At 37.0% G+C, this 25,977-nt stretch overlaps 1 protein-coding gene across 6 annotated transcripts; it reads left to right on the top strand.

Moving 5' to 3' along the window:
• Positions 1–3,599: 3,599 nt before the first annotated feature.
• On the top strand, positions 3,600–25,969 carry ZDHHC13 (zinc finger DHHC-type palmitoyltransferase 13). Of its 6 annotated transcripts, none has more exons than XM_037899960.2 (17): positions 3,600–3,737; positions 5,391–5,527; positions 6,002–6,124; positions 7,472–7,549; positions 8,974–9,118; positions 10,652–10,716; positions 12,132–12,294; positions 13,235–13,360; positions 14,458–14,591; positions 15,439–15,539; positions 18,431–18,555; positions 19,604–19,666; positions 20,050–20,143; positions 21,039–21,122; positions 22,826–22,983; positions 24,440–24,537; positions 25,314–25,969. In XM_037899960.2, the coding sequence occupies exons 1-17, from the start codon at positions 3,708–3,710 to the stop codon at positions 25,450–25,452; spliced, it is 1,863 nt and encodes a 620-aa protein (XP_037755888.1). In that variant the 5' UTR covers positions 3,600–3,707; the 3' UTR covers positions 25,453–25,969. The 6 variants fall into 6 exon arrangements, with proteins under 6 accessions (XP_037755888.1, XP_037755887.1, XP_037755889.1 ...); XM_037899959.2 differs by having other exon boundaries at positions 18,428–18,555; XM_037899961.2 differs by lacking the exon at positions 7,472–7,549 and having other exon boundaries at positions 18,428–18,555.
• Positions 25,970–25,977: the final 8 nt, after the last annotated feature.

Below are 25,977 nucleotides of genomic sequence, written 5' to 3'. Positions count from 1 at the left end.
TCCTAAGGGTTTTATTAAAGTCCATTCTGAGGTTACTTGGTTCACTGACACTGTTAGGTAATGCTTGTTGATCAAACAATCCTAGAGAAATCAGTATGCGCTGTGCTGGCTAAAAATCACCAATGTAAAACTTAGGTTTAAAAGGAAATGTCCAAATGCAGCAGCTGCCTGAAAACAAAATTTGCTAATTTCTTCCTCAGAGAACTCTGCATTGACCTAAACAGGATCAGAATTTGGCCTTAAATGAAAAGCTAGCCTGTAGAAATTGGGAAAAGCCATTTTTGTCCTGATAATATCTTTGAGGTTTCTCATAGATGCTAAAAACTATGAGATACAGATTGGTAAGTAGGATGTAAACATTTTGGTTATTTTAAATGTAAAAATAGCCAACATTGCTATAATAATCCATTGCTGATTCTATTTGTTTTTCAAGGTCATCATGAGATCGAGGATTTGTGCATAGATTTGGATAAAATAACACAGAGAACCCCCCCCACTTCCATTTAACTTTCACCCCAACATCCACTGGAACCCAAATCAAACCGTATTTTGAGATTATAAAAATCTAATTTATTTTCTCTTTCACCTTAATTTCTGTACACCTGCATTTGTGGGTGTCCTCTGACACTGAAATACCAGAATACTGTGAAAAAAAAGGTTGTTTTTGTGGTATTTCTGACATGACCAGAAGCAGGAATTATCACACAAAAGCCTGTTCTCAAGAGCTTCCAATATGATTTTTGTACCCAAGAGTCAGATACTCCAGAGGTGTTCATCCAAACCAAACTTCTGAACCTTTTATTGAGCAGAGTTGCTCCTCATATCTCACAAATATATTATATAGAAGTTATGCAAAAGAAAAGATACGCTATGTGTATTAACTTGTCAACTAGAGTTTGTATTTGCTTTCATTCTGTAGCATCTTGATCACTGGCCAAACAGTTATTTACCTCTTGCAGGCTAACGCTAGCTACACTGACTTCTCTCCATAGAACAGTGGCAAAACAAGTAGCAGCATCCTAGGAATATAATAAATACCTTACCTTGAGTCATGTACAGTGATCTGCCATCAATGTTGTTTGAACCAGGTTCAAAAACACTTTGTGCTAGACTAATTCCAAATGACTTGTGAAGGAAATAATTTCTATTAGTGTCCAGCAGTAAACAAACTACTGCTTGGTAGTAACCATGGAGTGCAGCAGGAGAACATTAAAGGCCTTGTCAGCTTTTGAAAACATCATTGCTTCCACACACCGTAACTTCCTTTGGCCCTATCATCTGCAAAGAGAAAGGTGGAAGGACCAGATTTTTTAATGCTGATTAAATGTTTTAACCAAGGTGTGGTACTACTTTGGTACCTAGGATTATTATTAACTGAACTTGTTCACAGTCAGCCACCCCCTGCCATTTAATGTTCTCTGAGACCAATAAATGTAGCAGAGAAGTCAGTCTGAATTTGCTCCCTGACACTGACTTCAATGAGAGCAGGATAGGGCCCTGTGTAATATTAATATATACAGCAGATATTACATTAGGTAGATAAGACTACTGCCTAAGAAAAGAAAAATGAACTTCCAATCACAACTGGGGGCAGATTAAAATTGGTGACCTAGAGAGCACTCAAATTAAGTGGGATCTGAGGCAGTGGTTTATTTAAAGTGGGAAATTTCCTACCCTGCTTCTAAACACATTCCTGGTTCTAAACATTACAATAATATCCCAAGGAATGGATTTATTCTCACTTTTACTAATTTTTCTGTGGTTTGCAATGTTGTTTGCTAGATGCATTACAATATGCCATTTAGCTTCATCTGAAAGTCAGATTCAAAAATTTTATCTGGCTTTTCACCTCTAAGAATTTCTCAAATAAATCAGATTAATTCCCCTTACTAACATAATTAGCATATAGAAGAACATTCTAGCAGCAGTGACTGGTGAGTGTGGACCCACAGTAGTGGCTTTTACATTTGTGTCTTATGAATAACTTATGACCAACAGGCTGATTGTCATGACACTGACCAGTAAAATATTAGCTATCCATAATACAAATGTAGTTTTTCAAAATCACAAAGACATACTTTAAGAAAAAGAGACTCTGTTAGCCATTCACAGACAGAAATGTCACACTGCATAGCATAAACTGTTGTACAGCCAGACACACATACATCTAAGACATTTCATAGTGGTGATATTCTGATAAGTGTTCAACTTAGACTTTGACATCTTTTTTCGTTTCTCTGTTAAAATATTATCAATAGCTTGCGTTGTCATTTTGACCCTACATTTGCCAATATACTATGTGTTTTGTTGAACCCTGTCACTTATATTTCTGATGCTAGTTGGTCTGATGTTTTCTTCAGTAGAAGGAAAGCCAGGACTCGTGCGTTCTGATCCTAGCGCTGTCACTAACTCACTATGTGATTTTGGGAAAGCGACTGAATTCCCTGTGCCTGTTTCCTCATTTGAAAAATGAGAATAATAAATAGGAGAACAGTGAAGCACAATTAATTATTTATAATGCAATTTCAGATCTTTGGATAAAAGATTATATCAAAGTACAATATGTTAATAATAATGATAAAATTCAGTAAATGCAATTAATTTAAAACATAATGCACATTCACTGAGCCTCCCTTTTGAGGGATTGTCCTGATTTTACACAGGCAATCCTATGAGCTGCAAACATAATCCCAGAATAATTCTGGGGTCATCAAATGACACCACCTTTCAACTTTGAGCTGCTGTGTTGTGATGTACAGATGTGACATGATCATATTTTGATGCATCTTCATCATGCAACAGCCCTCATATGCGTGATAACATATGTAATTCCATTGTATTGTCATAGTGTAAAGGAATTCTGACCTCACACAATATGTTGATGTGGCTTCATCATGGTGTCTTCCTCTGCAGCATGATGCCATTGCCATGCAACTTGAGAACACCGTGGCATGTTGTGGCATGATGATGTTTCAAAGTAACATAACTTCGTGACAGTTTGTTAAATTTTTTTATATGGATTAGGCCCATAACAACCTTTCGATGGAACTGTTCAACATTCCAATACAATGTGAAGCCTGGATAAAACTTTTCACTGTGCTCTGCGTCTTCGTGATGGTGTACCAATACTATCCGTGGGAAATATTTATGTGATGGGGTGATGTTGTAGATGAGACATGATACTTTAATGGGGTGTGCTGACATTGTGAAGCAAGTCATATTTGGCACAATAGACATTCTGCTACGTGGGTGACATCGGAGAACCACATGACAGGGATGATGTGGGGGAGCCACACCTCGGAAAATATACATGGTTGTCCTGGGAACGTGACATGTGGTCACCCCAAGGGTGAGGGGCGACATGAGGATGCCAGGTGTGGGGCTGGGGTTATGTCTGCGTGGGCCCTGAGCTTGCTGTGGGTTTTGACTTGTGGGTGCCACGCATGTGGGGGGTCTGACATCTGGCTTCCACGAACATAGCGGGTCAACCCAGGCCCTACGACCGACTGCACCGCCTGTGCCTGGGGCGAGTGACCCCGCTTCATGCCCCGCCTACACCGGGGCAGCTCCCAGCCCCGCCCACCCCAGGGAAACTCCTCCCGTGATTGGCTGCGCCGCGGGACCGGCCGGTAACCAGGAAGCGGGAGCAGGAAGCTGGAGGCGGCCGGGGGCACGGAGAGTCCTGGCCCGTGTCCTGAGCAGCCGGCATGGAGGGGGGCGGCGGCGGCGGCCCTGAGGTGACGGGTGCAGGGAGGAGGGGGCGGGGTCTCCACACTGGCTCGGCTGCGGAGGGGAGCCGCTGTGGCGCGAAGGGGTGGCCGGGGATGGAGGAGAGGCCTTGGAGCGGCCTGGGGTCAGCGGGATGGGCGCGCGGTGCCGCTGGGGAGGGGAGGTCCGGCCCTTCCCCATTCCCACCCCACCGGGGGCGGGGGAGGTGCTGGGTTGGTTCCCCCCCTTCCCCCCCCCGCCCCGAGGCTTTGGTTCCCCTCGGAACGGACAGCGCTGGGGCTCATGTCAGCCGTGGGTGAGGGGGCAGGCCGATCTGCTGTCCCTTTCCCAGCCGGAATGAGGGTTCACTAGAGACAGGCACCTGTCTGCCTGTCCCACGTGGGACAGCACAGGCACCGGCACGGCTTTGTACCCCCCTCCTGAATACATTCACGGCACACCTGCCCTAGCGCTATTGTGGATGTGCTGGTGGTCAGTTGGAGAGGAGGTAGCAATGGTGTGTTCCGTGTTGCTCCCCGCCCCTTGCCTTTCTGGAAGCCTTTTTTTGTTTTCCGTCCCAGCCTCTCCCCCCCCCCCCCCCCGTTTCACTCAGTAGTTGAGGTAAAAGGCTGAGGGAACCAACAAATGGCCTCAGTCCTTGCAGGGAAGTTCACAGAAGTTTGGAATGTGTGTGTTATCTTGGAGCAGTGTGAAGATGGATGAGAGTAGGGATGCACCTGGAAACAAAATATTGTACAGCTAATGAAAAATATCATCCTAGCCAATCCCAAAGATGGAGAGTTGTAATGAAAAGTATTGTGGGTTAGCAACCCCTTACTCACTGAGGACTGACAAACAGATCATGCTGTGAATAATAACTTTTTCCTTCTTGAAGCAGATTTAACCATATTTTCAAACAACTAAATGTTTACACACCACAATTAAAGTGATCCAATTTTCAGGGTCCTACAGGTGCTCAGCAGCTGCGGAAATCAGGTCACTGTTATTTAGGTGCCTAAATATGTATTTAACTGCCTAAGTGGAGGCACCTAAGTTTCAAAATCTTAGCCTGTTTGTGCAGGAATATTCTCCAATTATGGAAAAGCAATCTTCTTTGGAAGAAAAAACAGCAACTGATTTTCACAAAAGGTTTTAGGAAGGGAAGTGAATAAATAAATACACTTGTCACTTTCATTAGGAAATGAGTACAATATATTATAAAATTTTATAACTGTGTTTTTGCATGTTTGTTGGTTGGTTCTTGTGCATGACAACACAAAGTTATACCCTGTTTGTATAAACTTTGAAACCATTGTTATAGAGTAGCTTTATTGTAAACATATCCCTTTTTTTGCTTAGACATAATCTTGCAAGGTGCTGAGTGCCCTGCAGATTTGAGCCCAGAGTACCTGAAACTATATTCTTTGTGTGGTGCTACTCACCCCAAAATGTTATTGGCTCCATTGAGAGCTTTGGACACCCAAGAAATGCAGAATTAATGTTTTAATTGATGAACATTAGTGATGTCTTTACATTTATTTATGTGTTTATATTGACGTAGTGTTCCCCTCATCCCCTGGTGTGTTGGGTGCTTTCTACTTAGATAAGAGACAGACCCTTCCCCTAAGAGTGTCGAATTGAAATAATATTTATTGATAAATATTTTCATTGTTAACCCACAGTGTAAACATCATAGCCATGGCCCCCATCAACCTCAAGCACAGAATTGGCATAGCATTCATAAAGATCAATCAAAAATACAAGCAGCATTTCCACTTGTGGAGGACTACAGTAGCTGTGATATTGTCAAAGCTACACAGTAAGTCAGTTGTGTATTCTATGCTATATTAAATAAGGGAATTTGTGAAGGTTGTTTAAATTTAAAGCCATTTGTAATATTTATTTTTTAACAGATCAGAATATATGATTCCCTCCAACCCCGTTAAATAACATCAGAAAACGAACTGTAAAAGCATGCTCTACAATGTTTTTTAATCATAAGCAATATAAAAATAGCTGTAGCTAAACCAGATCAGTTTCAGTTGGTGTAAGGTTGTGTGTGTCAACTAATTTAAGGTTCAGTCCAGCATCTATCCTTGCTCAGGAAAGATTTCTACTGAACACAAATGGAAATTTTGCCTGAGTAGGAACTGCTGGATCAGGCCCTTAATGGGAGATTTTTATTATTATTTATTATTTATTATTTATTATTTATTTTTTGAATATGTGAAAACCTCTAAATTAGAAAATACTAAAGAATCACAACTAAAACTGAATATTTTTCTTGCCTGAGATATGGCATATTGGAGCGGTGCAAGGAATTGGTGGAAGCAGGATATGATGTCAGGCAACCAGACAAAGAAAATGTGACACTTCTTCATTGGGCAGCAATAAACAACAGACTGGATCTTGTAAAGTAAGCTGTAGTGTCTGTGTCTAAATGACCATATAGTTGTAAATAAATAACTTAGGCCGTATATTTTTCTTGTCTTTCATGTTCTCTTCTGTTATATTTCATAACAAGTGAAACCAATAGCATATACTGTTTTAATAATATAAAATACACCTACCTATATCCAGTCTGCATAGGTTATGCCACTGAAATGGTATAGTATTACTATTCACTTTCTTTTAATGTGAATTTGTGAAATACATGAAATCCAGTATGTTTCTGAACACCCAGGTTTCAGGTGCAAAATAAAATTTTAAAATCTTCATTTGAAAAGAACATCTCCAAATTTTTATCAGTCAATAGCTATTTCAGATGGGAGTTCTTACTTTCTGGAACTTCTGGGTGCTTCCCTGGAATAGCAGAGAAAGAGAGGCCAATTGAAACCAATTCTTTCTAAACAGTAAAATAGAGAATTAACGCTCAACTTTCAACACAGATTTCACATCTTGGGGTCCAATGCTGCTGAAGTCCATAGAAATGGAGGGTGCTCAGTGCCTTGCAGGATTTAACCCATGATATGCAATTTTAAGTACATATATTTCTGTCCTTTTGCTATCTCTAAGGGCTTGGCTACGTGGTGCATTAGGACGCACCAGCGAGGGTGTAAATTCTAGTGCACACCAGCATATTGCGCACTAACTGACCAATGTGAACCCTGTTGATGTGCACTAAAATTCCCTTCTGCAGTTAACATAGTACTGTTTGAATCAGGACTATATCAGTGCACTCTAGGGAACTTTTAGTGCATACCAGCAGTGTCAACCTGAGCCAGTTAATGCATGACATGCTGGTGTACGTTAGAATGTACACATCTCGGGTGTGCACTAACACACCATGTAGACAAGCCCTAAAAGATGAAATCCATGCAGACGAACAGCCATTGACTTCAGTGGGGCTTAGCACAAATGTGGGAGTCTACTCACATGAAGCAGCTTGAAGGACTGAAACCTAAGGATCCAATCCAGCAAATACTTAAGCATTTGCTTGATTTCACTATCAAGAACGCGCAGGGCAGATTTTAATCGGGGGAAGGAGTCTAGTTAGTGTGGAGCTAATAAATTGCATAGCATACAAATTTCAGTAGTGTAGTGCTTGATGTCATAAGTGCATTGCTAATTACTGTATTTCTTTAAATGCAGCATCTTTTTCCAAACAGCAGTTGTTACAGTAAAAGTATCTGTGTGTTTGCCTATCCAGTGAAAGTATCATTATTACAACAATAATCATTAATAGGGAAGTCTGTTCTCTAGGTATTAGTTTTTCATGTGTCTCTTATTTACTCAACCATTTTATTTTATTGCTGTTACACAGGTTTTATATTTCCAAAGGTGCAGTAGTGGATCAACTAGGTGGAGATTTAAATTCAACTCCACTTCACTGGGCCATTAGGTATGGTACCTATAGATGCCAGTTATACTTCTGTCGATATTAAATTATACAATACGTCTGCTGTTTGTTTATTAGTTAGTATCTTCATCCTGGTTAGTTCTGCATTTCTTTTATTTAGGAACAAGGAGTTTGTAGCTTGTATGTGTATATTAGCACTCAAACCTGTTGTCAGATACCCAGGTTCATATCGTTGTGGAGCTTAAAAAATAAGTTACTATTTAGTTATGTATTTTAATCATGTACATCCATGTTTTGGGCCTATGCTATGGATGGAGCAATACTTAATATTCAGAACTTGTGTCTGAGGTCCTAACAGGCAAAAAGGATTTTTTAATTCCTATTATCTTAATAATATGACTGAAAATTCCTCTTAAGGAATGCCTGTTAAGACACAGGCCAATGCTTCTGAAAGCAAGTTAGCTGGCCATGTTATAGCCAAGACCACCCAGGATGCAACATGGCTAACTAACACTGTTTCAAATGTGTTAGCTGGATTTAAGGGAGTAGCCCAGGCTTGAACTTGACCAATTTAGCACGTATTAAAGGCACTGTGCTGTGTCTATACTAGACTTCTAAAAATGTGTGAGTTATTGTTAGCTAAATCAGTTGGGCTTAACATAATATAAGAACGCTTTACATAGAACATAATATACCCTTTTTGCCCATCAAGACAGGACTTCAGTAAGCTGGTCAGGAAAGGAAATGGAGTGCTTGTCTACACAGGAAAATTAACTGAAATAGCTCTCTGTGTGGATACTCATTCTGGAATAAGAGTATCTTTTGCTGGTTTAGCTTAATCCATTTTGAAATAAATGTGTCGAAACCGGGAGCTATTCCTGAACAGCTGTTTCACTTTAAATTCATATCCTACCTTAATCTGAAATAACTTTCAAGTGTTAGACTAGCCCTTAGTACAATTTGTAGTAGCTCAAACTTGTGGTCAAAAGTTAGATTTCCCATATCCAGAGATATGATTCTGGTTTAAATAACCAAATTGAAATGTTCCATAGATGCGTTAAGTACAAATGAATGAGAATAAAGTATTGATGATTGTGTAAGCAAAAGATATAGACTTCTTGGAGTGACTTATACGTTGTATTCATATAAAAGGGTTGTTTTAATTCACTTTTATTAACAATATTAATTGAAATGCTAGCATTTTCCACACAGACAGCAAAGTAAATATTCAGCACTGTTCCAAAGGTTAATTTTAATCAGTGGTTAAAAATACTTTTAGAACATTGTCTCAATTAAACTTAACAAGTTTCTTTAAAGCTTTCCCTGGGGTTTTCCACGTTATTGGATAGTCAGTCTGTCAGTCTCAAAGATTCCTTTTAGTATGAATTTGAATAGAGGTCTTTCATAACTTCTTGTTGTGTCTACATGTTAAAGAGTTCTGAAAAAGATTTTGTATTTCTTTTCAGGCAAGGGCATTTATCTATGGTAATACTGTTGTTAAATTGTGGAGCAGATCCCACTCTTATTGATGGTGAAGGATACAGCAGCATTCACTTAGCAGTGGTCTTCCAGCATATGCCCATAATAGCTTATCTCATATCAAAAGGCCAGGTATGTTTTAGTTATGCAGCAGATATCCCAAATGTTGTTTCCTACCTAGTTGTCTCTTTTGCTAATACATTTTATCGATATTGGTTTTTGTTTTTTAAATGAAAAAAGAACCTTATTGACAAGCAGTTTTTAAGCAAATATTCACTATGCCACAAGTTCAGAGAGATACATAGTAATGCCTTTCCTGCTTTTTTACCTCTTCCTGTCTTTTTAGAAGTAAAAATAAATAAGCGATCCTGTCCAGTATTACGCAAACCTATAGTGCAATATAAATAACTGGCTTTTAAGTGCAATAACTGACCATATATCCTTGAAACACATCCTAGAAGATAGTATTTCATTATTCAGTTAATAACTGGAACTCTGTGTAACAGTCTGTTATTTGAAGCTTACAAAACATATGATCAACCTGACTCTGTATTTTTCAATATTTTTCGTCATCTTCAACTCTTTTTACTACTTCGCCATTATACACCTGTGGCAAGCTAAATTTAAAGGTAGAAATGCGACAGTGTAATGTGTGTCAGAGAGAATTTTTTTGCTGGATAACATTGTGATCAGACCAGCTGTGTCACGCAGGACTGCCTAGAAAACTTTGGTCCCAATCCTGCAAGCCCTTAAATGTGTGTAACTTAGCTCGTGTGAGTAGTCACACTGAAGTTAATACGTTTAATCTTGTGAGTAAAATTAGGCATGTGTGTAAGTGCTTGCAGTATTGGACCCTTTGCTTAGATAATATTTTGCAATAAGATTATACAGTTTGATAAACATTTTCTCTCTATTCTAGAGCCCATTGTAGTAAAATAATTGTAACCTGTGGACTCTAGGTATAGATGGTATATGCTACAAACATGCTTAAGAAGACTCTTCTGCTACCTCAATTGCTATGGGAATCTTCTAGCAATTAAAAAAAATCCCTTTGATTCAATCTACATTATACTTCATTTTTGTACATGAACCTTAATTCTTGCTTTCAAATTGTGAATGTGTAATTCTGGTAGGCCTACCTGTGTGTGAGAAGGGAGAAAATAGCACAGGGAAAGAGATCAGTGAACAAGAGGTAGAAAATTGGTTGTTTCCTTATTTGCTATAGCTGACTTCCTTTTGTATACTGTATACTGATTACTAGTTCACCTCCTTCCCCCCTCCCCCAACCTCTCCTGATACAAGGGAAAAAATAATCTCTTTTTCCCTTCCAAAATATACTGATGTGGTAAAGCTATTTTAACGTATAGAATTAGATAGCCATAGGCAGAAAACTAGTAAAGATTTTTCTCTTTAATTATTCTTGTTGGAATCTACCTACCTGTACTAAAAGAAACTACATACAAGAATTGAGAGAAAGGAAGAGGAAAGGAATTCCTTCTAAAGTGAGTTCCAGGTTCTCAGCTGGTGTAAATTGGCCTAGCTTTCACTAACTTTAGTAGAATTATGTCAGTTTGCACCAGCTGAGCATCTGGCAGAGTATCTTTTATTTTCTGAAATCTACGAATAATTCTATATCTAATAATCTCAATATCTTTTCATACTCAGAGTGTAGACACAACAGATTTCAGCGGACAAACACCTCTTATGCTGTCAGCACAGAAAGTAATTGGGTAAGTAATGGATAACTAAAAAGTTACCAATCCTCTTGCACCCAGATAACTCATAGGCTTTTTAGAATAATGAAATACATCTCTTTTAATCAGAGGCTACAAATGCCAAAAATTTCATCCCAGAACAAATTCTTTCAGCTGATTGGTAGAGCCTTTTAAAAAAAAAAAAATTGGGGGGGCTTTGAGGTATCATGGAAGTAGTGTGTCCATAAATACAACTTGTGAGCACCTCTATGAATCAGTATTCATTTCTTATTTATGAAGACTCCTACAGTCAGTGGAGCCTTGTCTATGCTAGAAAAAGTTTAAGTCTTTTCTACACTAATGCGACTGCATTAGTACTGGTGGTCTTCAAATGTCAGCACCTATAAACCATCTCCCAGAATCCAGAAAAATAGGTGAAAGTAGGATCACAGTAGGAAAAAGGCAGAGCCCAAGGCTAGTACAAAATCAATTTGATACTCTGGAAAGCTACACATATAGCTTATACTTACTAGCATTCAAACAGTGAGGCATTCCATCCATTTGTCACATACTTGGGAGTAAAACTTGACAGTGGTTTGATATATCAGCCTCACCTGCAACACCTAAAAATGAAGATCTCTTCCCCTACCTCCTTGATACGAAAACTATCGGAAACCTCCTGGGGAGCAGATCCTTCAGTCCTTTTCTACATCTTTATTGTCCCTGGTGTTTGCTCCAGCTGTGGACTGGAAAGATCATCCATGGTGTCACACTCAACACCCCTTTACTACAGCATCTCACCTGCTTCTGGACAAGAGAATGACTGGCCTTTTTCCATACACAGATGATGCCACCAGGGAGCAGAAAAGTATGTCCTCGCAGAGTGGAAGCATTGGTGGGAAATTTACTTACACACTAAATAAATTTGAGAGTCCATTGCTGCATCTGCTTCCTTGTCCACTTGACCGCAGATTCAGGACCAGGCTCAACAAGGCTACTCTCTGGCTTGTCCAGAGTTGCCATACCTGTACACTGGCTTAACTTGGTTTCATGTGCTTGTGGGACAGCATTGCAGACAACTCATGGTGGAGGAATACTCAGCCTGACATCTCAAGGGTGGTTTACAATTTCTAGCCTCCCCTGATACAGAGGCTATCCTCTGGTTGTGAAATCTGGACATGAAGCTTTGACATTTGCGTACGAGAGAAGTACGGGGCGGCGTATTGTAGAGAAATAACTACTGGGAAGTCATGCATTCTAATCCTGATTCTGTTACTGACTAGCTGCATAATCTGGGCAAGTCACTAACAACTGTATCCGTCTTTGTTCCCACCCTAAAATGAGGATAGACACATGACGATGTGAAGATTAATTTAGTTTCAAAAATGTGTTTAATCTAAGTTGTCTTCTGTTTGCTAACTGGTCTGTATATCCTGTTTATTTTCATCTAGACCAGAACCCACCGGATTTCTTTTAAAGTTTAATCCCTCTCTCAGTGCTGTAGACAAAATTCAGAAGAATACTGCATTGCATTGGGCCGTTACAGCAGGAAATGTTAGTGCTGTAGAGCTACTTCTGGATGCTAGATCTAATTTGGACATCAAAAATGTCAAGGTACAATTTTTTAAATTCCATTTCATTCTGTGTAGTACAAGAATGTGAAATTACTTCAGAAAGCAATCTGAGGGCTCTGTCTAATCCTGTTTCGGGTAATTGGGACCTTGATGTCCATTATAATGGGAATCTGAATACAACCATAACAGTTGGCATTCTTATTCAGTTTTTCTAAAATGTAGATGGGGATTTGTTTCTGTGTGGTGCAGAGGTTGAATACACACATTCATGGCTACGTTACTTCAACAAACACCCATGTCCTTTTATCCTAGGCAAGCCACTTTATATTTCTGCCTCATTTTCCTGATCTATAGAATGTGGATAATAATACCTACCTCAGAGGGAAATTGTGAGGAATAGGTACTAAGGCAGAGATTTTAAAAAGTGACTAGTGATTTTTTGAGTGTCCACTCTGAGACTCTTAAAGGGACCTGATTTTCAAAAGTGCTGGACATCTTCCTTCTGAAAACACAAACCCTTTTAAGATGGCCACACTGCTCTTTTTCACATGCTATCTTGAGCAGAACTAGTGCATGTCTGCCTACCCACACTGGGAAGCATATGATATCTTCTTTCATTTTCATGTGAGAATCCTATAATACCATCCTTATTTATGCTTTTTTTTTGTCTTGCCCTTGTGGTTGGGAATGCAAAATTTCTTTACTTTGACTTTGCTAGAACTTCAGATTATTGCATCTCCTCAGAGACAGTACAATTAATCATTCAGATTTGTTAGCATTGAAAACATTTGCAACCAGAACTACTGTCTACTTGGTTGACTTAATTTTATTGTGGCTCTGCAGTTAACCTGCCATTGGTAACCTAAATCAGTTTGAAAAATAAACATCCACCAAATAATTCCATTTTTCTGTTACTTCTCGGTAGTTATTTAAATGTACAACACATTTAGAAAAATAAACTCTAATTTCTATTTTTAAAGGGAGACACACCGCTTGACCTTGCTCACCGAATTCAAAATCGCTTGATTATTCATATGCTAACTCAAGAAGAAAAAATGAGAATCAGAAAAAACTCCAGGTTACTCAGGATGTTAGCGAAATATGAGGTATTTTCTTTCATATTGGAACAAATCATGGACTGCAGCAGTGGACATTTTTACATATATATTAATGTATATGATTTATGTGATCTAATCTTGCCTCCATTTAAGCCATTGAGAAGAGTACTGGGTTTATGTTCGTCATTTAGGCCTAAATTTTCAAGTGACTTTTGAGGGGGGAGGCCCTCAATTTCTAGGAGCCCAATTTAAGCCATCTAGAAGGAGTCAGGATTTTAAGTCGTCTAAAGTTGGGCATCTAGAAATTGAAACACCCCAAATCCCTATCAGCTTTTGAAAATTTAGGCCTATGTCCTTATTCTTGTATGAATATTGTATAATGGTTCAGCACTCTTCTGTATCTATTTTGGGGTTTTGTTTAGTCATAGTAAATTAGACATGCATAGCAAGATCCATGGTAGACTTGGTAGAATCTTAGGCTCATATTCTAGTAAGCAAATTGAGGTAAAACTGATGGAATTGCTTCAGTACACTTTTAAGATGATGCAAAACCATCTGTCAGTTTTTTTTCAGGTTCAGCAATGGTTTAATTTCTATAGGAAAAAAACACCTGGTTTTAAATGTAGCATTAGAATTTTTTGAGATGTGCAATAGGAAATTAATATTTGTTGAAATTCTAATACCTTTCATTGGGTGTGATGTTAGACCTTTTCTCAACTAATGTGGTTAATAAAGAGCTGGAGGTTTTTATAATTGAAGAATGGTTGCAATTTAATTTGTAGTTTGCTATTTATTAGAGAAATAGTACACTTACAGTTCCTATGGCACAATTTTTTTAAGAGCAACTTCTGAAACTTAGTAATATTCTATAGAAGTTGAAGCATTTGGTTTAAGAAGTTAAAAATAGTCTGTGTTCTAACTCTGTTCCAAAAGATTGAGGAAGAGATGGGTTAAAGTTGTAGAGAAAAACTTGAATGCAAAATGTAGTGAGATTGCTTTCCCGCTTGTTTTGTTTGTCCTCAGGGAATTTTCTTTGCCTTTGAACTCCCATTAATTTTTGGATGTCGCGTTTGCTGTGTCATGTGCTGTTTTGTACTTTGTGTAATATTTTAGATATAGTGTTGTAACAGTAATCATTTTGATAGTTTTTCCTGCTGTTGCTGTCTTCCTTGACACTGATGTGGGCTATAGGATACATAATGGACTTAAATTCCGATTCTTGGCTTTTGAAAGGAAGTCTGCTTCTCTTCATATTTTTCGGGATAAGTCTGCTTACAAGGTTTGTGCACTTAGCTTTTCTGTGCATGTATTTATATAAGAATTATTTTTGTATGTCTCTCATACGGTATTCCCTTCAGAGGGTCTTATAAGTTCATTTTAGCTGTAAGTAAATTAACTGGTTAAAAATAATTATTTCCTACTAAGTGGGTTTTTTTGTTTGTTTTTTTTTGGTATTGGTTTTAAAGAATCCTATGGTTAAATGTTTATCAAAACAATTACAGAAGGTAACAAAGTTACAAATGCAAAAACTGTTTAATCTCCCAGTAACAGTAAGCCTAAGTGGTAGATAAGAATTGTTTGGATGTACTGTTCCATTTTAAATGAATGACACACAAAAAAAGAAATTAAACATAAATATTGAGGTTCTGATCTTGCTACACGCTGATCTTACACCCTAACGGTAATTACAAAAATGTACGTTAGCTTCACCTTTTTTCCCCTTGGGGATAAGATCCTGGATTGTGTTCGAGAAATCTTCCTCCCCCCAACTTCTGATACACTGCAACACCTTGCAACCAGTGTCTGTTGAAATGATACTGGTACTACCCTTGTGTAGGATTAGCATAGAGGGTACACTTCAAATGTTAGGGTATTCATCAATAAAGAAGCCAATTCTCTTGCCATTGTATTAGATTGGAACACAGTGTTCTTCAGGACATTTCCTTTACAGAGCTGCACTGTAGGTGGCATGCCATAGAAGGCCACAAGCTTTTTGAGCAGTAGTTTATAATTCAGTTTAAATGAAGACTTAAAATGAACGAGTAAAGCCTTTATAATAATTTTTTAAATATTTGACTGTGAATTGATATGGCTTAGAAATAGATGTTTTTAATAATGTCTTTCAGGCAATTTGTGGGACTCAAGAACCTAAAATATTTACCAGCAATTTTCATGCTAAGTTCCATTTTTTGGGTGTCTATGACCTGGTTTGTCTGGTTCCTGCCCGATATCCTTTATACTCAAGGAGTGAAATGCCACATACATTTTGTCCCCAATCCTGCAAATACGTATGCTTTTGCTACTAACGTGTAAGTGTACATAGGGTTGGTGTTTTGCTTCCATTAGGAAGGGATAATGTAATTTTGAACTACTTCTGAAGGCTATCAGTGGACAGAAATTGAGGTTTACATGATAAGAGAATAATTTCTAAGTATAATATTTAATTTTGGGGTGATAGTTGATAGTATTGAGATTGGGATTTTCAAGCTTTATCCATTATATTCAAATATTCCTTTAAATAGAGTTATTAGTTCAGTAAAAATGTATGAAAAGCTTTTGTTCATTACTTCAAAATTACATTTTGCCTGCATGTTAAAATGTCTTTTGAATAATATTTACCTTTAGTAAGTTTCAGTTTCACTTATTCACTTATTTTTGAGGTTGTTAGAGAGGATACAATAACTTGTTCTGTGTGATTGCTAATAACAAAGAACATATATTTGTTTATAAGATTTGCCTTCTTATCTTTTGGACATTACAGGGGTACCAGGAGATGGAATTCTGCTTTCCTGTGATTAAACTTAAGCAGTGCCATCAGATAAAAAGCAGGTTTAAATGTGAAGGCACAAAAGTAGATTTTTAAAAATGTTTTGTCAAATACAAATTAGTGTATGCCATTTTTAAACCCAGTTTTCCCTCCAGGTTAGTTCCTCATGTGGCCACTTACCTTGCTCACCAGGGCTCTGATCAAGCACAGTGTTCAGACACATGCTTAAGTGCCTTCTGGATTAGGGCCCCATAAATAAAAAGTAAATTACATCTCCACATTCTGAAAGAACAGTGATTCAGAACTCTTTTTGCTGCTGCTTTAGGGGTTTTTTTAAATAGAACTTCCAAAGTCTCCTGCCTTCATATACATTCAGGGATTGAGCTGCATTCTCTGTGTGTGGTACATGGTTTTTCTTTAACATACTTCAGTTCTTATAACAGGCTATGGATTGATAGTATGTGTAAAGCGATGTACAAGTGTTGTTGCACTCACTATCCTGTATTCTGCTTTGTTGTTACACAGAGGGCTTTATCTTTTAGTTTTGTAAAACATTTCCATTAAAACAGAAGGCCTTTAAGGAGATATTTGTAACTGAAAATAACTTCTGTATTAAACCAGCAGTAATATATTCCTACATTAAGTAGCATTACATTTTTAATTACTTCATCCCTTAAGTGGCATTTTCTTTTGTGCTATTTCTAATGAGATCTCCTTAATATGATTATCAGGATTAATTTCTGTGGTGGGTATATTCCAGCTGAGAATGCATGTATATATTTGTCTCACTTGTAAGTAAGTTACTTGTTGTTACTGCAGTGTGTAAATATGGAATTTGAGTTTCTGACTGTACTTAAAAACTTAAATTTAAATGATTTATGTCAGTTCAATCCTGTGTTTCTGGACTTAAAAATTAAAACTTTTAATTGGTCGTACATTAGAAATAGTGAACAAAATTAACACAGAAAGCCCTGACCAGTACTGGAGAAGTGGTGGGCAAGTACGTCCCATTCCTTTTGTTTCCCCCATCCTCCTATGTATGCACATAATTCCTTTCTGGGAGTGCCCACAGATCCATGAGTGTGGTATAAATATTTTGATTGATAGAGCCAAACTCTTTGGACATACTTATACATGTTTGCTGAACCTTTCCCATACACTTTACTGAACTCCCAGCCATTATGTTCTGGATTTGCTCCCCCAAATCTACAAAACAGAAATGGTTGCAGAATATTAACAATATCCACAAGGAAGTACAGTACCATATGGGCTCACACGAGAATGTCCTGCAGTTGCATCATGACTAAACATGATATGACCTATGGAAGAGATTACATCTTAAAACACAAAATATCAATATTTGTTAGAGTAACATTTTTGGTTTTAGCCATTGAGTTACCTCATTGTATTTGTAATATGCAAGAGAGAACAACTATGAGTTAAAAGTGCACAGTGCAGTACCTAGAAGATATCAGTCTTAACTTGGTGTGATTTGTTTAGGTGCCCTTCTCTGCCCCTCCCCCGAACCTCTGTATAAAAGCTTATACTAGAGGGGTGTAAAAATTCTGTATATAATACACATATATCTTCCTTTATATAAAAGCTTTACACCTGTTAGTGTAACAGTAGTGCAGCAAATCTTTCTCTCTCTCGCTCTCTCACAATACTATACCTAAAACCTGTGTACCTATCTGTATATTTTGTACAGTATATATTTACTTGTAAATATTATTAAATTGGTCAGTCATGGGGTAGAAATAGAAAAAGATCAAATACGAGATCAGATCAGGAGTAGTTCTAGTCCAGGATCTTGAGTTGTAACAGAATGCTGATAGAATTTTCTTTTTCCATCTATAAATTGTCTTTCCTTTTCAGGGTGACTGGTGGTAGAATTATTGTCAGTTGGCCTGTGACATCCTCCACTAGTGGATGTCATCTTAGCACATGTTCATTCTTACTGTCATTCCTTATATGCAGTATTCCTTACTGGTGGAGAAGGGATGTGATTCACCTTCACGTTCCAGGGTATAGTCAAAGGCAGGAATCTGAACTCTGTAGAGGAGGAAAGGAGAGATCTTTGGTCCTGAATTTGGCTTTTAAGTTCTAACTAGTGATAGTAAATCTCTAGAACTACATTGAAAAAAACAGTAAAGCCCTTGCTGTGTGAGAGCCTATGGAGTACAAAGAGTGATGTAATACAAAAAGTGAAGTCCATCCTTTTTCGTTATTAGTGAAATACTTATAAAATTACAACGATGCAATGCAAGTTAATTTTAAAGTATAATAGTTTGTAAGAACAAAATGTTGTTGATAAATTTATGTAAAACAATATTCCTTAACCTGAATGCTACATTTAGCAGACACAATTTTCCAGATCCCCTTCATCCTCAGTGTGGTGGGTCTTCTCTACTATTTCTACAAAACATGGAGAACTGATCCTGGATACATTAAGGTTTCCGAAGAAGAAAGAAGAAAGGTTTTTTTTATCTCCATAAAACAACTTAAAATATACCACAGTATAATCTGTGTTCATTTGTTTTTTTTCTGTGATTTTATACTTAAACAGTGAACAGTAATATTTCCTTTAGTCTTCAGAGATTTATTTTAACACTTAGTACCATAAATGGAAGCTAATACTTATCTATTTTTATGTATTATAAATTATTTCTCTTATCACTGCTTTCTTAAAAAAATAACTTCCTCTCTGCGTCATCTCACATACATGTAATTATCTGTTGAAGTTTGAGATGCAGCTGAATTCTACACTTGTTTCACCCCATAAAATGCCATTGGTGTTGTCTGTAGTATAAATTAATAGAGAACTCGGCCCACAAACTGTGACTATCTCATGTGGTTTCCATATATTTATAGTGCATTATGCATGTTTCTAAGTGATATTGATGCTCAGCGCTAGGGGTGCTATAAGTTTTGTTAAGAGCATTTTCATGATCTTCTTGTTGAACATTATGGAAACCTGGGAAAAGTAATGAGGCAACTGTTGCCCCTGTGTGCTAAATGCAATTGGGTAAGAAGTTGCCATGCAATTAACAGTTAGCTTACTATGGTCCGCTTCATGGGCACTTGGGATTGTGGGGGGAACACCACATGTGGCAGCCTCTGCCCTCATTATCTGTCAGAAGTACTACTAACTGCTTGAGAGGTACTTTTTAAAAATTGAGAATGGTTCTAATATATATTATATGAATTGTTTTAACTATTCTGGACACTACTTCACAAAAAAAGAAAAAAAAACAACGTCCTGCATGGATGGGGTACTAGAGGACTAAATCAGATAGGTCTCTTTCATCTTGCATTTCCTTGAATCTGTGTACCTTTCTTTGTCTACTCCAGGAAATAGTTTAGCTTCATCTCAGTGTAAATATTTTGATTGCATACTTTTAATAATAATACTTGACACTTGAGGAGGACTCATCATCGTGTTAGTATTTAAGAAGCCCCTGATCTTCCTGATACCCCTGGAAAAATTAGATAAATAGAATTGTAAAATAACTTGTGTCTTTCAGAATATTGTTACTCTTGCAGAAGCTGGCCACTTGGATTTCAGAACATTTTGCACATCATGTCTTGTAAGTGAGGTTTTTATTTCATGTTTATTACTCCTTTTTTGATGCACAGGGTGTTATGTGCAAAGCTCTCTGAATAAGAGGACTATAATTTTGTTCTTATCCTTTGGGTCTGACTTCAGTATTACTTGTCACATGAGTGAGGACTGCAGGCTCTGTGCCTTTAACCTTAATTTCAAATAATCCTTTAAACTACTATAGATAGGTTTAGTTGACCTATAAAAGGAAAAATGCATAATTGCGTCATTTAAATTATATTGAAAAGTTCAGTCTGTAATGGGAACTGCATTTTTTAATTATTTTTTAAATGTAGAGCAAAAATAAGTGGTTTACATGATTTATACATGTAATGAATTACTGCATTTTTCCCTTCCACTTTCAACTAGGTAAAAAAGCCTTTGAGATCCATGCATTGCATTGCTTGCAACTCATGTACTGCTAAATATGACCAACATTGTTTGTGGACTGGACAATGTATAGGTGAGTTTGTTTATTTTAGCATACTTGGAAACACCTTGTGCTAATCTCCTGAAAGACAGCACCTAATATCACAATCTAGTTAACTTCTGTGATTGATAGATGAATGAGTATTGACATTGACAGCCAGTGAGATCTGTATCCAGCCCTTCTCCTTTGTTGTGTGGTCTCTGAAGTGAAGCCATTAAGGTGAGGGAGCTAAAATGGTTCCCTGGGGCTCTGATCACTATCGTTAGGGAGGAAATGGAGAAAAAAATAGACAAGCTTGGATTGTTATGGACCTTTAAAGCTGCAGGATTGTCTTTTTAAAGCATATGTTTAGGTAAATCAAACTTTACTTGTAAATTGGAAAGGTAAATATTTAGAATTTCCACTGCACTGTCTGAGGTATACAAAGTTATTTGTTAGACTGAAGTAATTCTGATGTAAAGCTTTGAACACATTTATAATCAAGATTGAAAGAGAGATTATAGTTTGTGTGATACGATACCCAAAATAGTCCATTTTGTCTTTTACATGTGAGTTCATAATGCAGAAGAACACACAGCTCAGATAGCTAAATTCAATAGCAGTAGTACAGATTTACTGTTTTATAATGAGGTGATTATCTTGAGCTAGAGCAGAGCTGGGGTTGCTAGTTAAGGCTAGCTGCAAATACAGACTAAATACTTGTCACCTTTTTCATTAGTTCCATTAATGTAACTGGGATTACTAGCGTGAGAAAGTTGGGAAGGAATTAGGTCAAGCTGTGGTAACTTTTACTGAGTATGGTGGAAGGAATAGTCAGAACTTTCTTTGAATGATGTTGGATATCTTTCTACTTCTGTTAATTTTGGGAAAATACTTTTTATTGTGTATCTTAATACCATTAGTATTTTCTTCGTCCTCCCCAAAACAGGTGTTGGCAACCATTATTATTTCATCTTGTTTCTGCTCTTCCTAACTATGGTGGGAGTCTGGATGGTATATGGAACTCTCCTCTGTACGTATTCATACATTTCATTTTAATTTCATTTTCAAGGAGCTATTGCATACTTTCTTCATTTTCTAGCATTTCATATATTGTCATTTTGTGGCTATAGAGATCTGCATTTTTAGGAAATGTGACATCAGAGGAGAAGTGGAGGTTATACTAGAAACAAAATTCAAGAGGCGTAAGGAATAAAAGCATGTGTACTCTAGTGGTCTTGTACTCTTCTGCCTGCAATAGCAAATGTGGTCCTGAATATATTATCACAGACACTTACTGATCTTATGGTTATTGAGAAAAGTCTGTATTAAAGACTGGTGCCAAGAGTATCTTTAAAAATGTAGTGATAGTTTCAAAGAAAGGGCAAATTATTTTCCTGCAGCTGTTGCTCCCAGGAAGCATCCTGCATCCATTTCATACACAGCCACTTTCCTGAGAGATGTGATTTGTGGATTCAATTTACAGTATTGACATCTTTGGTTAAAAAAAATAAAGCTGGTAAATTATGAAACATGTTTCATGTCCTTGGAGCTCACAAGTTCTATGATTGGTGGATTCAGAAATTTTAATGCACTAAAAGCCCTTATGGTGTGACCTCCTGAGTGTGAACTGCGATATTAACATCCAAACAAAGGATAAAAATCCAAACAAGGAGTTGGCCTTTGTGTTCTGCGTAACGTTGTATGAAAATGAGAGGAGTACTAACATATAGGGAAGTAAAGTGGGTATATGACAGTGTAAGAAATGAGGCCTGATCTTGAACTCTTATCCTGCACCTCAGTGAGAGCCTTGAGTGTGCAAGAATGTAGGGTTCTCCTAAAGTAAAAATTGCATTTGATCCAAAACCAGGGATGGCTCTTAGCTGTCTAAATCCTAAAACTAACTTAAATCTAAGGTTTCAGTGGGATTTAAGCATGTGCTTAAAGTTAAGTACGTAATTGTTTTGCTGATTTGGAGCCTAAAAAACAAACTTGCCTAGCTTTGTTAGATTTTTGTATGTAAAAGCACGTAACCCAGGCTGTAGATGTCTCAAAGACTTAAAGAAATCCACTTCATATCTCTGTAACTTTGGGTGAAGCACTGCTTAGGCCCTTGGCATTGATTGAATATGTTCTCCATTAACTTCATTTTTTATTCCCTTGGATTTATAAATGCAAACAAAAAGGTGACTGTCATAAACTATAGATGCTTTTAATTATTATTTAAACCCACAATTTCAAGTAATACTAACCCAATGAAGTAGTAGTCATTGCCTTGCAGTATCATCATTTAATTTTATAAAAACTCTCGTAGGGCCATCCAATGCACAGGGTACCCATTCCATGAAATAAAAATGCACATTAATAACAATACAATAAAGGTCTGTTTATCCCATCTTGACAGACTGATCTTCACATGTCGTTATGATGATGTTTCTAGGACAGGAGCTTCAATTCTTCAGTTTAAATTGGCTCACTGGGAGGTATCCTGAATAAGTGGACCATACTACTGTAGGATATTGCATAGTGTGTAATAAATTAACTTGCTGTGATTTCTGATACTAACTGTAATTTGTTAAATATGTAACTGCATCTGTATTGTTTTTGTAAGTGATAACTTACTAGAAGTCTTGTTTCTAGAGTTAGTAATGTCAGGTTCCATGCTAGGATGTCTTAATCTGTTCTTAGGTAGTTTATTACCTTTTTTTAGTAAAGGCTCACTTTACTCATTCTCAGATTGGTCAGAACATTGTGCAACAACTTACCAGCAAGATGGAGCGTGGACTTACTTTACACAGATAGTGTCTTGTTCTCCATGGGTTTTGTACATTTTTACACTAGTGTGTTTTCATACTTCCTGGGCTTCGTTGATGCTAATTATTCAGCTTTATCAGGTACTTTTTTGCTTCATTTATATGCTTTTCTTGAGGACTTTTTGAATTTTAAAAATTTCCTTGGCAGATTTGTCTTATCAAAGGCCTTATGTTGCACCAACCTTCCTAGGCCCATCAATACCAAGCTTCAGTGATGTGCAAGGCAGACCCACACCTTAAACCCCCAGGGCTGAGCCTTTGGTTCCATGGCTATTTGTGCAGAAATCATTTCAGATTTTCAGTCTGAAGAGATTCTCAAAATCAAAACCTTGTAACAGAAGTCTGCTGTTTATAGTTTTTTTCTCTTTTTTTTTATGCGAATCAAAAATATTTAGGGAAATTGTTAAGAAATAAAGTAGTTTTTGGAGGAAAAGAATCTAAGTGACATATAGAACTGGTGTCAATTTCTAAAAATATTGTATGGTTGATCATTTTGCCTAGTAGTGTAATTAGTGCTGAAAGTGAGAAATGTGTGTTTTAGCTCAGCAGTGCTTCATTAATCCATTTAAAGTCCAATTAGGATAAAAATATATGACCCTGGCTCTACCCTGATTAGGAGTATCAAGCAATTTTTTTTAAAAAAACCTTGCTTTTCAAAGATTCATAACTTGGCTTCCTATACAGAATTGTTCCAGGCTGGTACTTATCCAAAAAAATGATTTTTTTTATCAGTGTTCAGAAAACTAGGGTCTGCTGTATACACATTTGCATATGTTAAAGAAATTTATTGAGCTAAGATTATTTTTTTAATGAGCTTTCTAGGTTTCTTCAGAAACCACTGATCTCTTTTTAAACACACACAGATTAGACTATATTAAAGGATATTAAAATTTTGTGGAAACATCCAGAATTATTTACAATCAACTTCTCTGCTGTGCACACGGTAGCTTGTCAACCTATATGACTTAATAACTTCTAGAATGATATTTGTTGAGCTTGCCCAGCAGCCGGACAATAATTCTTAAATATCTCTGTGACCTAACATTTAATGTTACACAACAGAAAAGGCAATGGGAAATTATAGGCAAAAATACTTAAATGGAAAGATGTCAGACAACAAATGCAGTTGAGGAAATTTGAAAACTAAGGCTCAGACTCAGTCGTCTTCTTGCTCTCTTGTGCCAAAGTATTACTGCACATTGTTCTTGCAAGGAGATGGCTTCAATGGTGTAATAGGTCTTTTCCCATCTCTGTATTCTGGTATTCTGGTAATTTCATGCATTTTCACCTCTGCAAATATCTAGGCACAATGACCCAATTAAGGATGAGTTCTCAGTTTTGGCACTGATACTCCCAACTTCTTGGTTTCTATCACAGCCTTAGTTGCATGTTTATAAATAACTTGGACTCTAGTTTCTTTATTGTGTTAAATATGCAGAAAAAAATAATTAAATTATTTGGTGTCTCCATTATTTTAACTGCTTTAACATATCCACATTTCAACTGTCTCCTTCCCTCCACCACACCCACCTTAAAGATTGCATTTCTGGGCTTGACCTCACATGAGAGACTACACCTCAAAATACAAAGCAAGTGTTCTAAGCATGCTGTTTCTCTAAGGAAAACTCCATACAAGTAAGTATTTTTGGCAAGAGAATTATTTTTAAGGAAATGGGATTAATCATCTTTAATTATAATATGTTTAACTATTTTGTATGTGCCAAAGAAAAGGTAGTTTACTAGGTGTATGCTGAATATGCCTCTTCTTCTGAGTTATGCAAGGGGGATGGAATCTGAACCACACCAGGGGACTCTCCAGCAAGGGAGATAAGGAGTGATTTCAACTGGTGAAGAGCCAGAATAGTCAGCTACTGTGGAACCCTTCTGTACAGCCTTGGGTGCAGGGAGGAGATATAGCCAAAGTATCTGATTCTCCTCAGCTGACAGACACTCTTTGGGGATTGTTGCCCGCTGTTTATAGGTTAAAGAAATCCCATGGGGGCTCTAACCTGCCCCATGGCCAAACGGAGAATCAGGGTGACATAACCATCTACTGTAAAACTCGGCATAACAGAGAATCTGGCCCTCAAGGGTTTCTGTTGAAGTAAAAATCTTTACTTTCTCACTATCTTTGTGCTAGTGGCTGTGATTTCAGATCAACCCTAATATTTCTAATTAGCACTTACTGAATTCTCCTTTTTTTACATTTAAGTGTAATATGGGCTGGAAAGGGTCTATGAAAATATAATAGATAAGGCTATTTAGGGGGAAAATGTGTTTGTTTTTCTATTTCTTCTGCAAGAGCTCTCCTTGTCAGCTTTGTGCTTAAAATGCTCTTTTGTGTACCATATTTTCTTTGTCGGCCCTCTTCTTTTGTTAAGTTTATTAATAGATATTTCTCTGACTTCCAGTCACGGATGCTTCCAGAACCTTGCAGACTTTTTTCAGTGCAGTTGCTTTGGTATGTTCAAGCCCAACGTAGTCGACTGGACTAAACAATATACTCTAACATTTCATCCAGCAAAAGGTAAAAACGTTCACTCTGTATGAAGAAAAGCAACATCAAATTCTTAGAGCTGAGCTGAAAGCTAAATAAAACTGGATATTCTTTATATTGTTTGCAAGTTATTCTGAAACTCTCTTGCCTTAATTTTTTATATTCTTACTATTGTTTAAATAGTAAAGTTAAATGATCATAAATTACAGCAAAACAGAAGTGAAAGACTTGCTGCAGTGGTATATACTTTCAAATGAAACAATTTGAAATTTCATATAACTATGAGATGTCACTCAAAATATATTTTTATGAGAGATTTTTGTACAGCACTCCAGAATTTTTATTTAATACCTCTTGATTAATTTTTCAGATTCATATGTCTACAAAGAACACATTTGTTAAGGGAAATAAAATATTTTTAACATTTTTGAATTGGCTATTTCAAAAGGTTTTTAATACTAGTTTGTATTTTTGATAACTTATTTGTCTTTATACTATGTAAATCTGTACAGAATCACTGTTTAGACTTACTGTTTGCCTTCACATTAAATAAATTAGCTTTCATGCTTATATTTATT

Source organism: Chelonia mydas, chromosome 6 (assembly GCF_015237465.2).
Source record: "Chelonia mydas isolate rCheMyd1 chromosome 6, rCheMyd1.pri.v2, whole genome shotgun sequence".
Classification (NCBI taxonomy): domain Eukaryota; kingdom Metazoa; phylum Chordata; order Testudines; family Cheloniidae; genus Chelonia; species Chelonia mydas.
This window is presented reverse-complemented; position numbering and strand designations above follow the sequence as displayed.